The sequence below is a fragment of the Hordeum vulgare genome, chromosome 4H, assembly GCF_904849725.1.
Source record: "Hordeum vulgare subsp. vulgare chromosome 4H, MorexV3_pseudomolecules_assembly, whole genome shotgun sequence".
Lineage (NCBI taxonomy): Eukaryota > Viridiplantae > Streptophyta > Magnoliopsida > Poales > Poaceae > Hordeum > Hordeum vulgare.
This window is the reverse complement of record NC_058521.1, coordinates 576,423,271-576,436,795: the sequence shown is the minus strand read 5'-3', so window position 1 is coordinate 576,436,795 and position 13,525 is coordinate 576,423,271. Positions and strand designations below refer to the sequence as shown.

Below are 13,525 nucleotides of genomic sequence, written 5' to 3'. Positions count from 1 at the left end.
GAGGCTCTGTTTTTAAAATAAAACAAAAGGAGGAATAAAATAAAAAAAACCAAAGGGTTGCCCCCATATTTAATAAAAGGACATTTTAAAAGAAGACGATTTTTTTTAAAAGGGGGGTCAAGTCTGAAATATTTAGCAAAGCCACAAAAATGAAATAAGAGGAGAGAGGGGGAGAGAAGGTTTACGTCCTCGGCGCAACAGGGTTTGAAGCGGCTCTGTTGCACCCACTCTCGTCACGCCGACGAACAACGCCACACACACAAGCACTCACAAGCAACAAGCAACACCGACAAATCACCGTTGACATGATGCCATGCATGATGCGATGATGCAAACTAAATGATGATGCAACCAACAAAATAAAATAGCCACACGACGAAAACGGAAATAAAGGGGGAATCTTCTGGACGTCGGTCTCGGGCTGTCACACTAACATAGTGCCCTATATACAAGATACATGAGCTGTTAGTATTAGAAATCATAGCCTCAGTTACTTATGAAGTATAATAGTGTCTTCTATATATTTTTAGTTTATCCATTTTTTAAATACTTATTTTCTATGTAGATACTACTAATCTCTTCCTTGGTCTATATCTTCTCTATAACAAGTTCGTTCGTTATGTTGCATCTGCATACGAATATACATCAATCAGAGAGTGTATAGTCCTAATGTTGTTTCTTGTAATTTTAGGGGTAATTGTGAGGCACATTTTTCTAGCAGCCGCAACGTTACATGCTATCGCTGTTTTTGTGCAGTTTGGTGTGACCGTCTTGCCACTTTTTTGACGAAGATTGGATTGGATACCTATGCTTTGGGGTGAATAAAACCATGAATTCTACATTCTATATTTTGTGCACAGGATTCTTTCAACTTCAAGTTCAACACAAAATTATTGGTGGCGATGATTCTAACATACATACCTATTTTCCTCTTTTGCTATAAAATATGATAGCATTTCTTTGTGACTTATTTTTCCATTGGTTATTTACGGTGTTGGCAAGTAGGTGATTCTTATCCATGGCGAATCATTGATTGACACGGTAAGTTTACTCATTATCTAGACTTGCATGTTTTACAGGAAAGTACAATCTTCTTCCTACAATATATCTCCTTGTAACATAATGCGCGCGCGGTAGGGAATGATAGTTGTTTCTTACGTCATGCTTTTTTTTGTAGTTGTTTCATTTTTGTTTGATCTTGTCACTAATAGTGCTCGGTACGAACATGTTCGGTCAAAGCAAATGTCATCTATGAAGTCATAGCAAAGGTTATCTATAATATAAGGCTGTTTGTGTTTTTTTATTATTCTCGAGTAACTTGTTGTTATCCTAATTCCTACACTATGAGGGACACTTAATTTGTATGACATATTTGCTTGTATTGGCTCAGTTTCTACCCCGGCTATAAAAAAGGATGTATTGTATGTGGAAATGAACACACAATGTTTATTATCTAAGACAAAATGCAAATTCGAATATGCACATGTTTTTTTGGATTGAGATGCACAAGTTCTCACTACACACATGATAATACCTTTTCCTTCAGAAGGGAATTTATCGATTTTGTATTTAAAGATCGCCATGTCCCCCAAAAAAGAAGGTTCTGGTTGCCATGTGACATGAACACACCTTCCCCAAATCTGCAAATACGGCGTCACATTATGAAGTTCGTTTGTCTGTCATGATTAATTGAAATATACTCTTCATTCAAACATATATGGTGTATTCATTATTATGGAGTGCGCTCCATACATATTATAAGATGCCAATACGACGACTCTACTAGAACACGATGACTCTACTAGAGTTCCTCTAATTTGGTTGTTTCATAGCAATGCGCAGGCATTCAACTAGAGTATTCAACTATTATTAAAGAAAATCAGACGTGTTATATTTGTTTGATTATATATTCTATTGCTCCGTGGCAACGCACGGGCATACAGCTAGTTAGCTGTTAGATGGGGGCCTGCCCCACCTTGAAAATCAGGGAAAGAGATTAGTTGTGAAGGAGAAAGAAATCTATAGACTTCCATAACTATTCGTACATCTAGCATTTTTGCTCCACGAAACAACGGGCAAAACAAAATGTTTCGGTTTGTATGAAAATAATAATGTGCACTCGCGCGAGAAGAAAAATGTGCAAAAAGGCCCCCACCTTGAAAATCAGGGGAAAGAGATTAGTTGTGGAGGAGAAAGAAATCTATAGACTTCCATAACTATTCGTACATCTAGCATTTTTGCTCCACGAAACAGCGGGCAAAACAAAATGTTTCGGTTTGTATGAAAATAATAATGTGCACTCGCGCGAGAAGAAAAATGTGCAAAAAGGCCCCCACCTTGAAAATCAGGGGAAAGAGATTAGTTGTGGAGGAGAAAGAAATCTATAGACTTCCATAACTATTCGTACATCTAGCATTTTTGCTCCACGAAACAGCGGGCAAAACAAAATGTTTCGGTTTGTATGAAAATAATAATGTGCACTCGCCCCAGTAGAAAAATGTGCAAAAAAACAAGGAGAGGACAAAAAGCGACTCCGCTGGGGATCGAACCCAGAATCTCTGGTTTCGTAGACCAGCGCCTTATCCATTGGGCCACGGAGTCCTCGATGCAATTTTAGTAGGTTGCTCTCACATGTTCCTAACTTTGCCACAAATTCGGGTCGGTTCGCCTTAACGCACGACTTAATCCAGTCTTGCAGACACTTCTGTATGGCGCAGCTAAGCATAAACTGGGTGATTTGTTGAAAAACGATCATTCAGGTTGCTTTGGCTAAAAAATATGTGACCCTAAATTGGTGGCAAGCATACGAGTACCTCTGCATGATCATGTTCTTTTATTGAAATACGATACAAAATACATATGTTTATGTATGTGGAAGTACTCCTTATCATTATGAGCACTTTCAAGAGACTATGTAAATAGACCTTGAGATTTATAAAAGTTTCCTCATGCATTTCGTAATCAGTGGCCACATCATAATACCAATACAATAGCGTCGAACATTTCTGAAACATATCTAAAAAAGTGGAGCACCTAAGCTGGCAGATATTGAGATCGGTGGAGTCATCATAGGAACCTCGTCATCGACGTGCGCATTATACCCTTTCGAAAAGTCTAGAATATATCTAAAAAATTACAAGCACATGTGTCAAATTTTATACTTCAATGCTAGATAGATACATCCGTTCGAGCGACAAATAATATGAATCGGAGGGAGAAATATGAGTATAGTTTGGGCCAGGAGAAACCTAACTAACTAACCTAAAGATCAGTTCACATACACATGATCATGATGACAAGATTGTATATGGTCAATTTGGTGTTACATTCACATATACTCAGTTAACATTTATTTGAAAGAAATGCAGCAGGGGAAGCTCCTACAACTAGTTTTGTTTCTAAAAGAATAATAATATCCTTGTGAATTTGAGTTAATAATATATTTTTTATATTATTTTTTCCTTTGAAGTTCTATACCTGCACAATAGAAATTACTACCATATTACTCCCCCTTTCACAAATATAAGATGTTCTAACTTCTCGTGAAAAGAATGTATGTAGACATGTTTTACTGTGTTTGTTCATTCATTTCAGTCTGTATTAAAATATCAAAAACATCTTATATTTGTGAATGGAGGAAGTACGATTTTGCTCAAAAAATGCAAGTCTTCAGTTTTCATTCACTTTTGGCGAGTATAGAAGACCAAAGCTAAGCAAATGTGCTAAAAAAGTAAGGTTTAGAATATATTGCCACACAAACCATGGGTAAAAACGAAAAAATGTAGTGATATGGCTTAAAAACATGAACACGAACATGATGTAGAATGTACACGTCAGTTAGTCCTATTCACTCGAAAGGAAGTAAGGCTGGATAGATCATGTCTGGGCCATGTCAAGGAGCTTCCGAAAGTTGAGACTGACCGTTCACTAAACAAGGTTACAGATTTGTTAGCTAATCTGTCAGGAGTGAAGATCCTAACGAACTTGTGGTGATAAGATGCCCCTAGTGCCATAGTATGCCTATTGGATACTGATTGTAGCATTGTTCATTTTTAATAAAGTTCCCTAATTTCATCAAAAAGAAAATTAGATATGAAGGACGAAGATCAAGTAGCAGACCCCGTAAAAGAGCGACCCGCAAAATGCGTTTACAGATCGCCGCGGATAAATTTTACAGGGCCATTTCGTGCATCAAAGACCAAACACCGTATATGAAACTGTAAAATAAAAAAATGTTCGCGGATGAAACTACATCATGGTTCTTCATCAAAGTACATCATTCTTCATCATCAAACTACATGAGTTCTTCATACTACTAGGTGGGGGGGGGGGGGGGCTACGGGCCGTGTAGGGTACCCGAGCCTATGCTACAAAAAATGACGGGTGCGGCGGCGACGACGCGGTGGAGGAGCCGGTGGAGCACAGTCCTTATCAGAGTCGGTGTCGAGGTCGATCCAGATGTTGTCCTGCTCGACCTTCATGACGCACAGGTCCGCCTCCCTGGACGCGCTCGCCTGCGACGCTGTGACGCCTTGCTTGAGGAAGATCTGCTCGACCTCGAGCTCGCGGCGGTTGTGCACGGTGACCTCCTCCGCCTCCCTCATCAAGCGCTCCATGGTGATCCTCCTGCCTCGGGGGGAGGTAGTCCTCGACGTCGTCCTCGAGCGGCCCGAGCTCCTCCGGCCTTCTCTTGACCGAAGTGATGGTTCGCGAGGACGAGGCGCCCGCGGACGACCTGCCAGCGGCAGAGGAGCCGGAGGAGCCGAGGCGTCGGGCCGCGAGCTCGCGCTCGTACTCCTCGAGCTCACGACGTTCGAAAGACGGCGACGACCAATGGCCTTAGTTCAGCCACCTCCACGATCCCTGCTTGCGTGCGGCGTCGGAGACGCGGCCGCGGCGGCGCTCGGCGCCATCCCCTTCATTTCCGTAGCAGTCCATGGCCGGGACGGCCCGCTATGGTTTTTTTTGGCTCATCGGCAACGAGAGATTAGGGCAGAGTGGGAGATGAATCGCGACGGAGGATAGAGTTTGACCTGTATTCGAGCGGTGAAACCGCATATATGCTGGTTGGGGGTTCTTTTTTGGTCCATCGTAAAAAAAAATACGGGCTGGATACATAATACGGGGTCTGTTCCGGCTAGCAAAACGGATCGAACCTGTATACTCGACGGAATTATTCAGGTTGATTCTTTTACGGGATTTGCTAGAGATGCTCTAAAGCAATCATCTAACTCAGTGAGAATGTAAGCGGCATGGGAGATGGTGGGGTGGAGGAGGGTGGGGTGCAAGAAGTCGGCCGACGTTTTTTTCTTTCTATAAAAACAAGATTTATGGCCTTATGTGATACAACATTTTTTTTACGGTACTGGTTATATTTTACGTGTAAAACCGGTCGAGAAGCCCCAAAAAAGCTGGGCCATAGGCAATTCGCGACCTGAGCCATACTGTTATTCTTCCCGTTGTTTTATTCGGCCCAAACTAGTCTGAAGTGGGCCATATCATCCTTGTATCCACTTCACCAACTTTTCCGTCCGCCCCCGATAGCCCACGGCCCCTTCCTCTGCTTTCTCACCGGACGACCTCCGCCTGCCGAAACAGAAACGAAAAAACACTGCCTAAGCTGCTCAGCGACTCGGCGCTTTCCTTTCCCCCTCAAGCGCCGGCGCCGGCGTGCGGCCGGAAACCTCCATTGCTCCCCGCTCTGAAGCTTTCCTGTTCAGCCTTGCACGATCACCCGCGGTGCTCCCTCTGGGATGGCTGGCTTAGGCGACTCCGCCAAGGAATACATCGCTGGATCCGCCGCAGGCGTCGCCCAGGTGGTCGTCGGCCACCCTTTCGACACCGTGAAGGTAATTCTCTTTCCTCTTTTCTTCGCTTCCGCTTGGCGCGCCTCGCTTGGCAATTTGATCTCTTGCGCTCCAGTGCTTTGGTTGTGTTTTTTGTACGCTAATATGCTATGCCAGCACCGTTGCTGTTCGATGAAATGCCTGTTAGGGAAGGACTTTGTAATGCTGCGTAAACACAAGTGGAGTTGGACGATGACGCGACTTGTAAAACCAGAATTGGAACACATTAGATAGGTGTTACGATCAAACTACCACTGGCAGCACACCAAGTAGAGTTTACGTCAATTCAACTCAGAATAAGAAGGATTGAAGATACAGGGTAGCAGCCAGAGAGGGGAAAAGTGTAGTTTACAACTCAGTTCTTTCTTTCTTATCTATATATACTGCAGCCCCTTTTCGTAATACATAGCCAAGCAGCTGGGATCTGGACACGACCACCTCACGCACGCGCACCGCATGCGACTTCACTTGGGCTCGTCTCGTTCCTGTCGACCTGCTTCAGTACTGGACGATGTGGGCTGGTCCATATACGTGACAATAGGTAAACAATCAGCGACAAAAAAACTCAAGGAATTTAAGGTATTGGGTTCAGAAGCCAAATCGAGCCCAAGTAAGGTCCTCAAACGGGCCTAAAATTGCTGTGGCCGATCTTTTAAAATGAGAGGAGCACTAACAAGTAATTAGATTATGATTGCTGCTGTTACTAGTTGCTGCTATAAGATTGCAAGTGCGTTATGATCTTTCTGATGATGAACTATGGAGGAATACCTGTTGGTAATTTGGTTGATACTACCAGCTTTTGAGTGTGTTTAGAAAACTGTTACTTGTATCAGTTGTGTCAATTCTGACTTCAGCTGGATGTACTTTCCATCTTTGAATGTGACTGAGCATTCATTGCTGCATTGATTCAGGAGATGCCACAAGCCTTATATTTTCTTTGGGTTTGGATTTTTTTTTTTGATATCTGCACAGGTACTACCTAAGAGCATCTCCAACAGCCGCGCTTCGCGCCGCGTCCAAAAAATGTGTTTGCCGCGCGCGCTTCGGCTGGTTTAGCGCGGGGATAGACGCTGGCTCCAACAGCCGCGCTATAATGCAGCGCGCGCGCGCCGCTCCAGCAGCGCCCAAAAATGCAGCGCGCGCAGCACGCACAAACCACATGTACATTTCAGAAAATAGGAGAAAAAATGATCAAACAAACAAAATAAATCAACAATAAATAGTCATTACAACTCAAACAAATAGTTTATCGTTTAGTACAACAAATAATGCAATAAACACAACCAATAGTTCATGAACAATACAATACAAATATGCAATAAACACAACCAAATCATGCTCTTTGTCGTCCATGCCATGCCCACCACTCTTCAATCAGATCCTTCTGAAGATCATTGTGCGTTGCGGGACGCCGAATAGCATGATAGGAGGCAACAAAACGGGCTACCTTTTCAGCCCTCCGTCGCACTCGCACGGGATGTCCCAAGAGCTCATACTGTGAGTAGTCTAAATGTTGGCCACGCTCATTCTCGATGATCATGTTGTGCATGATCACACAAGCGTGCATGATGTACCAAAGCATTTTTTGATCCCAAAATCTAGCCGGTCCTCTCACAATAGCAAATTGGGCTTGCAAAATCCCAAATGCTCTCTCCACATCTTTTCTAGCAGCCGCCTGAGCATTGTGGAAATCAAGATTTTTCTTACCTTCCGGCTTTTTCAACGGCTTCACGAAGGTTTGCCACTTTGGATAGATGCCATCTGCTAGATAATAGCCATAGTTGTACGTACGACCATTTGCTACAAACTGCACCGGTGGCAACTCACCATCTGCAATCTTATTCATCAGTGGTGACCGGTTGACAACATTGATATCATTCAAAGATCCAGGCATTCCAAAGAATGCATGCCAAATCCAAGTCTCCTGATCGGCCACCGCTTCAAGGATTATAGTGGAACCCTTTTTTTGGTCGTGGAATTGCCCATGCCATGTCTTTGGACAATTCTTCCAACTCCAATGCATGCAATCTATTGAGCCAAGCATGCCAGGAAAGCCGCGAGCCTTGTTCATTGCCAATAGCCTTGCGACGTCTTCAGCAGTGGGAGATCTCAAATACTCCTCGCCAAACACTTGCACAATTCCCACTGCAAAGCGCTTGACACACATGATGGCTTGGCTCTCACCCATAGCCAAGTGATCATCAACTAGATCAGCCGGGATACCGTATGCCAACATACGCAATGCGGCCGTCACCTTCAAAAAGGTGCTATGCCCGAGCTCTCCGGCGGCATTCCTCCTTTGCTGGGAAAACCGGTCATGGCTCGCTAGTTTCTCTGCAATGCGCTTGAACAAGTCTGTGCTCATCCTAAACCGGCGACGAAAATACGACTCCGGGTATGTGGGATTCTTCACGAAGTAGTTCTTCATCAATCTGTTATGGGCATCAATTCTATCTCTCCAAATTTTCTCCCGACCCATAACCGAACCACCGTGCTTCGGTTTTTTATTGATATGCATAGCTATGATCATTGCAAGATCCTCCTCCTCTTCCACATCAAATTCTTCTTTGGAAGAATCATACGACGAACTCATCTACAATGTTCAATACTATACTATAAAAACTACAATTCAAAACATGCACCAAATTCATAAGTTTGGAGCAATACATACCTTGTAGGCGTTTTGTCGAACACCTTGCGGGCGCGGCAGCGAGCGCTCGGGCGCTGTTCCTCGGACGTCGGAGGCGCGCGAGGGCCGGCGGGACTAGGAGGGGGTGGGGCGGAAGCGCGGCGGCGCGGGGAGGCCGGGGAAGCACCTGAACGGTCGCCGGGGGGCGCGGGCGGCGGCCGCAGCGGAGACAGGCCGGGGAAGCGCCTGAGTGGTCGCCGGCGGGCGCGGGCGGCGACGGCGGCGCGGGGATAGGCCGGGGAGCGCCTGAACGGTCGCCGGGGGCGCGAGCGGCGGCGGCGGCGCGGCCAGAAGGGGTTGGCAGTGGGGAGCGAGCGCGGGAGAGAGGAGGAGCGAGCGCGGGAGAGTCGCGCGCGCGGGAGCTGGCGCAGCAAATAAGGGGCGCGCGATTGCGTTTCGGCCAGCGCGTTGAACTGAAAATGCCGCGCGCGCCGTTTTTGCGCGCCCGCTGGAGCTGCCTGCCGCGTTGCACGCGCGCTAAAACTCCCTTTTTTGCGGCGCGGCGCTAGTATAGCGCGGCTGTTGGAGATGCTCTAATAAAATGCTTCATCCAAAAATTATCATATCCATAGGATCTTGTTGTTTCATTGTCTTGACTTAATTCTAGGATTTTCTTTTTTTACAGTTAAACTCTTTGGGGGTCCTGACCAATTGTTTATTAGCTCATACTCCTCCGATCCACATTACTGGTTGCTAAAATGGATGTATCTAGGTGTATTTCAGTGCTAGATACATCTATTTGAGCGACAACTAATATGGATTGGAGGGAGTACTGTCATATACTCGGTGCTTTTTTCCAGGGCCGTCTCCAGAAATTTGAGGGCCCGGGACAAAAATCAAAATAAGACCCTTATTTTTTACAAACCATATAGCTAAAGAACTAATGTAAGTAAAGCATATATACTCTCACTTAATTATTTAATTTCAAATACTAATTTGGTAGAACATTTAGGAAACATATCAAATACTAATGGTAAAATAGTAAACATGGTACTAAAATAATAAACTTTTAAAATTGACCTCATTTTCTATCAAAAAGCAACATTCTTCTAGTATTTCTTGAAATGAAATCTTCGATCAGATCTTCATAATTAATCCTCTTCAAGACATCATTTCCAAGTTCTGTTATTGACAATCCATTGAATCTTTCATGTGTAGTAGAACACAAATTGGATCATACTTTCTTCCTACACTTTGAAGCACCAGAATCATAATTCCTTGATGAATATTTTTATTTAATGCAACAAAAGGTAATATGAATCAATTCAAACTCTACGAATTATAGCACTGTATAGCTCAGAAAATAGACAGACTTTACCTAGATGTAAGATTTAAAATTTTTGTTTAACAAGAAATAGTTTACTGCCTAGTGCCTATCCTGGCAAAATAAAATAGGGCTTTGTCTACAAGGACTTACGCTGGCAAGGGATGAATGATATGCTGTGGGGTGGCCGGTCACCAGCCGGCGGCCGCGTATGCACAACTTTACTTACGACTTCCCTCTGCTGCCGCCGCCCTGCTCGAGACCTCTGTCGCTGTCGCCCAGGCGCCCAGCCGCCGTCGCCAGTGTTGCCTTCTCGAGCGCTAATTTCGGGTGCTAATCAATTAGGATTCGGGTGCAACACTACTAATGGATCGTTGCTAGGGAAACGATCGGGCTGCATGGGTGTATTTGGGCTGCCTGGGAGTGTGTTTTTACTGGCACTTTTTTATTACATATATTTATAGATTTTATTTTATTTTGGACAGATATATACGTATATATATTACTGGAGCGTGGCCCCCAAAATTTTGGGGCCCTGTGTGGTCGGCCAATTTGGCCTTGCTCATCGACAGGCCTGCTTTTTTCTAATGCTGGTGTTGGAGATTTTTGAGACATACTCCCTCTGTTCCATAATATAAGACGTTTTAACGTCTTATATCATGGGACAGAGGTAGTACTAAGCAAATATTACATTTGTAATTTTCAAATAAGACATTCCTCCCTATAGAAAACATTTTTGCCCCAAGATTCATATTCCATGTGTTTGTGGCACTTTATGAAATTACGATTACATACAAGCCTGGCTGCCAATAGTATGCAAGGTGATACTGGCAAACTGGGAAACCAATTGCACTTCTTTTGTTGTAATTAGGATACACCGCAGAAGTACTCTCAGAATATAATTTTCTTTTCCTGTGTACATACCAGGCAAAACTCTGCAGTTTGAATGGAATATATGTTTACCATTTTTTTTCATGTGAATTCAAGATAACTTTGTTCACCAATAGGTCAAATTGCAAGCTCACAACACCACGGCTCATGGAAAAGTCTACAGGAATGCTTTCCACTGCACAAGTAGGATACTGGTTGAGGAAGGAGTAAGCCCCTTCTTTCGTATTTCAAACTTTAGATTTAGCTTATACTCCCTCCATCTCATAATGTAAGACGTTTTTTTGACACTACTAGTGTTTAGGGTTTTTAGTATTCCTCAATTAATTGAGTGTATTTCTTTTATAAAAAGTACCTGGTACTGTTTTAGTCCTATATACACATGGTCTATTCCATAGATAACAGAATAAAAATGACAACTTTTTTTCAGGTTGTATTCATTCTAGTAAAATTGTCTAGATCGGATTGTGTATTCATATAATTATTTTTTATGAATTGAAGTAATGATTTTATGGAGACTCATTTAATATAGCCCTCTAATACATGACTAGTTTACGAAGCTAAGGAAATTACAAACAAGTCAACTACCTTATGATAGCATCTCAATGCACCTTTCTATTAGTTAGAACAATTTATTAAAGGATGAGCTATCATCATTTATCTAGTTGAAGGATCAGATTTCCATTTTTATCTGGAGTTAATGCTCGGCTTAGTTTTAGAACCTACAGGTTTTAAGCTGAAAACCACTATAGATTAAGTTCATCTACATTTTTGAGAGGATACAGTTTTATCACATATTACTGGAAGTTCATCGCATGGTTATTTTCCATGACAGATAAGAGGGTTGTATAGAGGCGCGTCATCTTCATTTATTGGTATAGCACTTGAAAGCTCCCTTTTTTTTGGCACATATGCACATGCCAAACAATTACTACAGGTATTATTTTCCTTTGGTATACCAATCACAAGTGGAATGCAAATGCTTATGTGAAGGCCTTATCTTAGTTAAATGGGTCTGTTCATTTTAATTGCAGGGAAATGTTGAGGATTCTAAGCCGCAGCTACAGGTAATTATTCCTTCTGCTGCCTGCAGCGGAGCCCTGATCAGCTGCATCCTTGCTCCAACTGAGCTGACCAAGGTCAGTCCTGCATCAATCTCTCTTTTTTGTTTTCCAGTTGTTGTTAGCAAGTACACAGAGGCATGATACAGGTGACATTTAATGATGTAATTTCAAGACATCTCCAGTGCAGAATGCAAGTTCAAGGGAAGGATGTGATGTATGCGACCCGGTACTCCAGCCCTCTAGATTGCGCTGTGAAAACACTGCAGCGTGAAGGGGTGAGCTTAATGGCCTTCTGCAAGCTCTTCTACATTGTGTCTAGTCTAAGGAGCTTTTGTTATGTTGCAGGTTAGGGGTATATTTCGTGGTGGTTTAGCAACATTGTACAGAGAGGCAATTGGCAATGCTATCTTCTTCTGCACTTATGAATACAGCCGACATTGGATGCACAGCTATATAGATTCTCCGCAATTTTCTAGCAATAGTGGCTTAGTTGTGGCAAAAGATATCGGCATAGGAATCATGAGTGGTGGCATTAGTGGGATGGCTGTAAGTATATCGAAATCCTTCAAGTTCTTTGTAAGATATGTTTTTCTTCAATTTGACTAGTATTTCACTCTGCAGTTCTGGACAACTACCCTGCCACTGGATGTTGCCAAAACGATTATTCAGACAGATCATAACCCTCAGTCGAGCCGAAATCCATTTCGGGTTTTAAAAATGGTACATGCCCTGCGATGGTCCACGATCTTCTGTTTTCGTTAGATATATTACCTTTGCTTGATCACGGCAGCCATGATTGAAATGCTGCAGGTCTATAGGAGAGCTGGTCTGGCTGGATGTTATGCTGGTCTTGGGCCAACACTAGCAAGAGCGTTCCCTGCTAATGCAGCAGCGATTGTTGCCTGGGAGTACAGTGCTAAGATTCTTGGTATAAGGCGTGACTAATGCAAGGGATACAAATATACAATGCTTGTGGCGATATTTACCTGCTTCATTTTCCCAAAAAGTTACTCAGAAAGTCAAGGAATTAATCATTTTTCCTGGACTGGACTGGTGTTACTACGGAAATCATTTTACGGTTTACACGTTAGGGTTTTCTTTGAGAAATATCTGGTTAGTGTTCTATGATTGGAATGAATGTAGGTGCTTTCTTTAAGAAGTATCTTGTTAAGTGTTCTATGATTTGGAATAAAAGTTTGAGTGTTTATTCAATGTAAACTATTTATTGAGAGCCTCACCGGGTAGCATACTAGCATTAATAGTCTTTCATGAAGAGAGGGGGCAATGATGAAGTGACTAGCAAGAAATTTTCTTATGTCGTTGTAGACAACATGATCTCACAGCAGGTTGAAGTGGGCATGAGCGACTACAATTTGCGATGTGTTACACCGAACTCTCTTTTGAAAATATTGTACTCCTACAAAATACTGTCATGTTTCTTGTGTAAAAAGAGCAATGTTTGGCGTCCTTTTTCATATCATACGTGGCCACTTGTTTGTACTCCCTCCGTCCCATAATATAAAAGTGTTTTTGACACCACACTTACATTATGGGATGGAAAGAGTATTTTTCTATTTTTAAAATGTACAAGCATAAGGTCAAAAGTCAACAGGGGTCCAGAACCCTTTCTCGGCACTTCAATGCTATGAGCAAACTGATTCCGGTGGATGCAAATTCTGAATGCTGATGCTCTTTCACTGAGGAAGATCACACGGGAGCGTGTGGGGTGGTAGTGCGTAGTGGGGGAGGTAGGGTGTGGCCATCCTGAGATTTA

General features: G+C 43.0%; 1 protein-coding gene and 1 non-coding gene across 2 annotated transcripts; one reads left to right on the top strand and one right to left on the bottom strand.

The window, feature by feature from the left end:
• Positions 1-2,528: 2,528 nt before the first annotated feature.
• On the bottom strand, positions 2,529-2,601 carry TRNAR-ACG. Its single transcript has one exon. It is a non-coding gene; the product is annotated as a tRNA-Arg (tRNA).
• Positions 2,602-5,581: 2,980 nt separating this feature from the next.
• On the top strand, positions 5,582-13,024 carry LOC123449678 (mitochondrial arginine transporter BAC1). The gene is made up of 8 exons (XM_045126975.1): positions 5,582-5,849; positions 10,807-10,896; positions 11,523-11,624; positions 11,722-11,826; positions 11,934-12,026; positions 12,097-12,297; positions 12,373-12,471; positions 12,562-13,024. The coding sequence occupies exons 1-8, from the start codon at positions 5,754-5,756 to the stop codon at positions 12,694-12,696; spliced, it is 921 nt and encodes a 306-aa protein (XP_044982910.1). The 5' UTR covers positions 5,582-5,753; the 3' UTR covers positions 12,697-13,024.
• The last annotated feature ends 501 nt before the right edge of the window (positions 13,025-13,525 follow it).

What these genes read in the sequence shown, in the direction of transcription:
- LOC123449678 (XM_045126975.1), top strand. Translation starts at nt 5,754, where the DNA reads ATGGCTGGCTTAGGCGACTCCGCCAAGGAATACATCGCTGGATCCGCC. An exon ending in ATGCCAAACAATTACTACAG is followed by an intron (nt 11,625 to 11,721) that starts GTATTATTTTCC and finishes TTTTAATTGCAG; the next exon opens with GGAAATGTTGAGGATTCTAA. An exon ending in CATTTCGGGTTTTAAAAATG is followed by an intron (nt 12,472 to 12,561) that starts GTACATGCCCTG and finishes GAAATGCTGCAG; the next exon opens with GTCTATAGGAGAGCTGGTCT.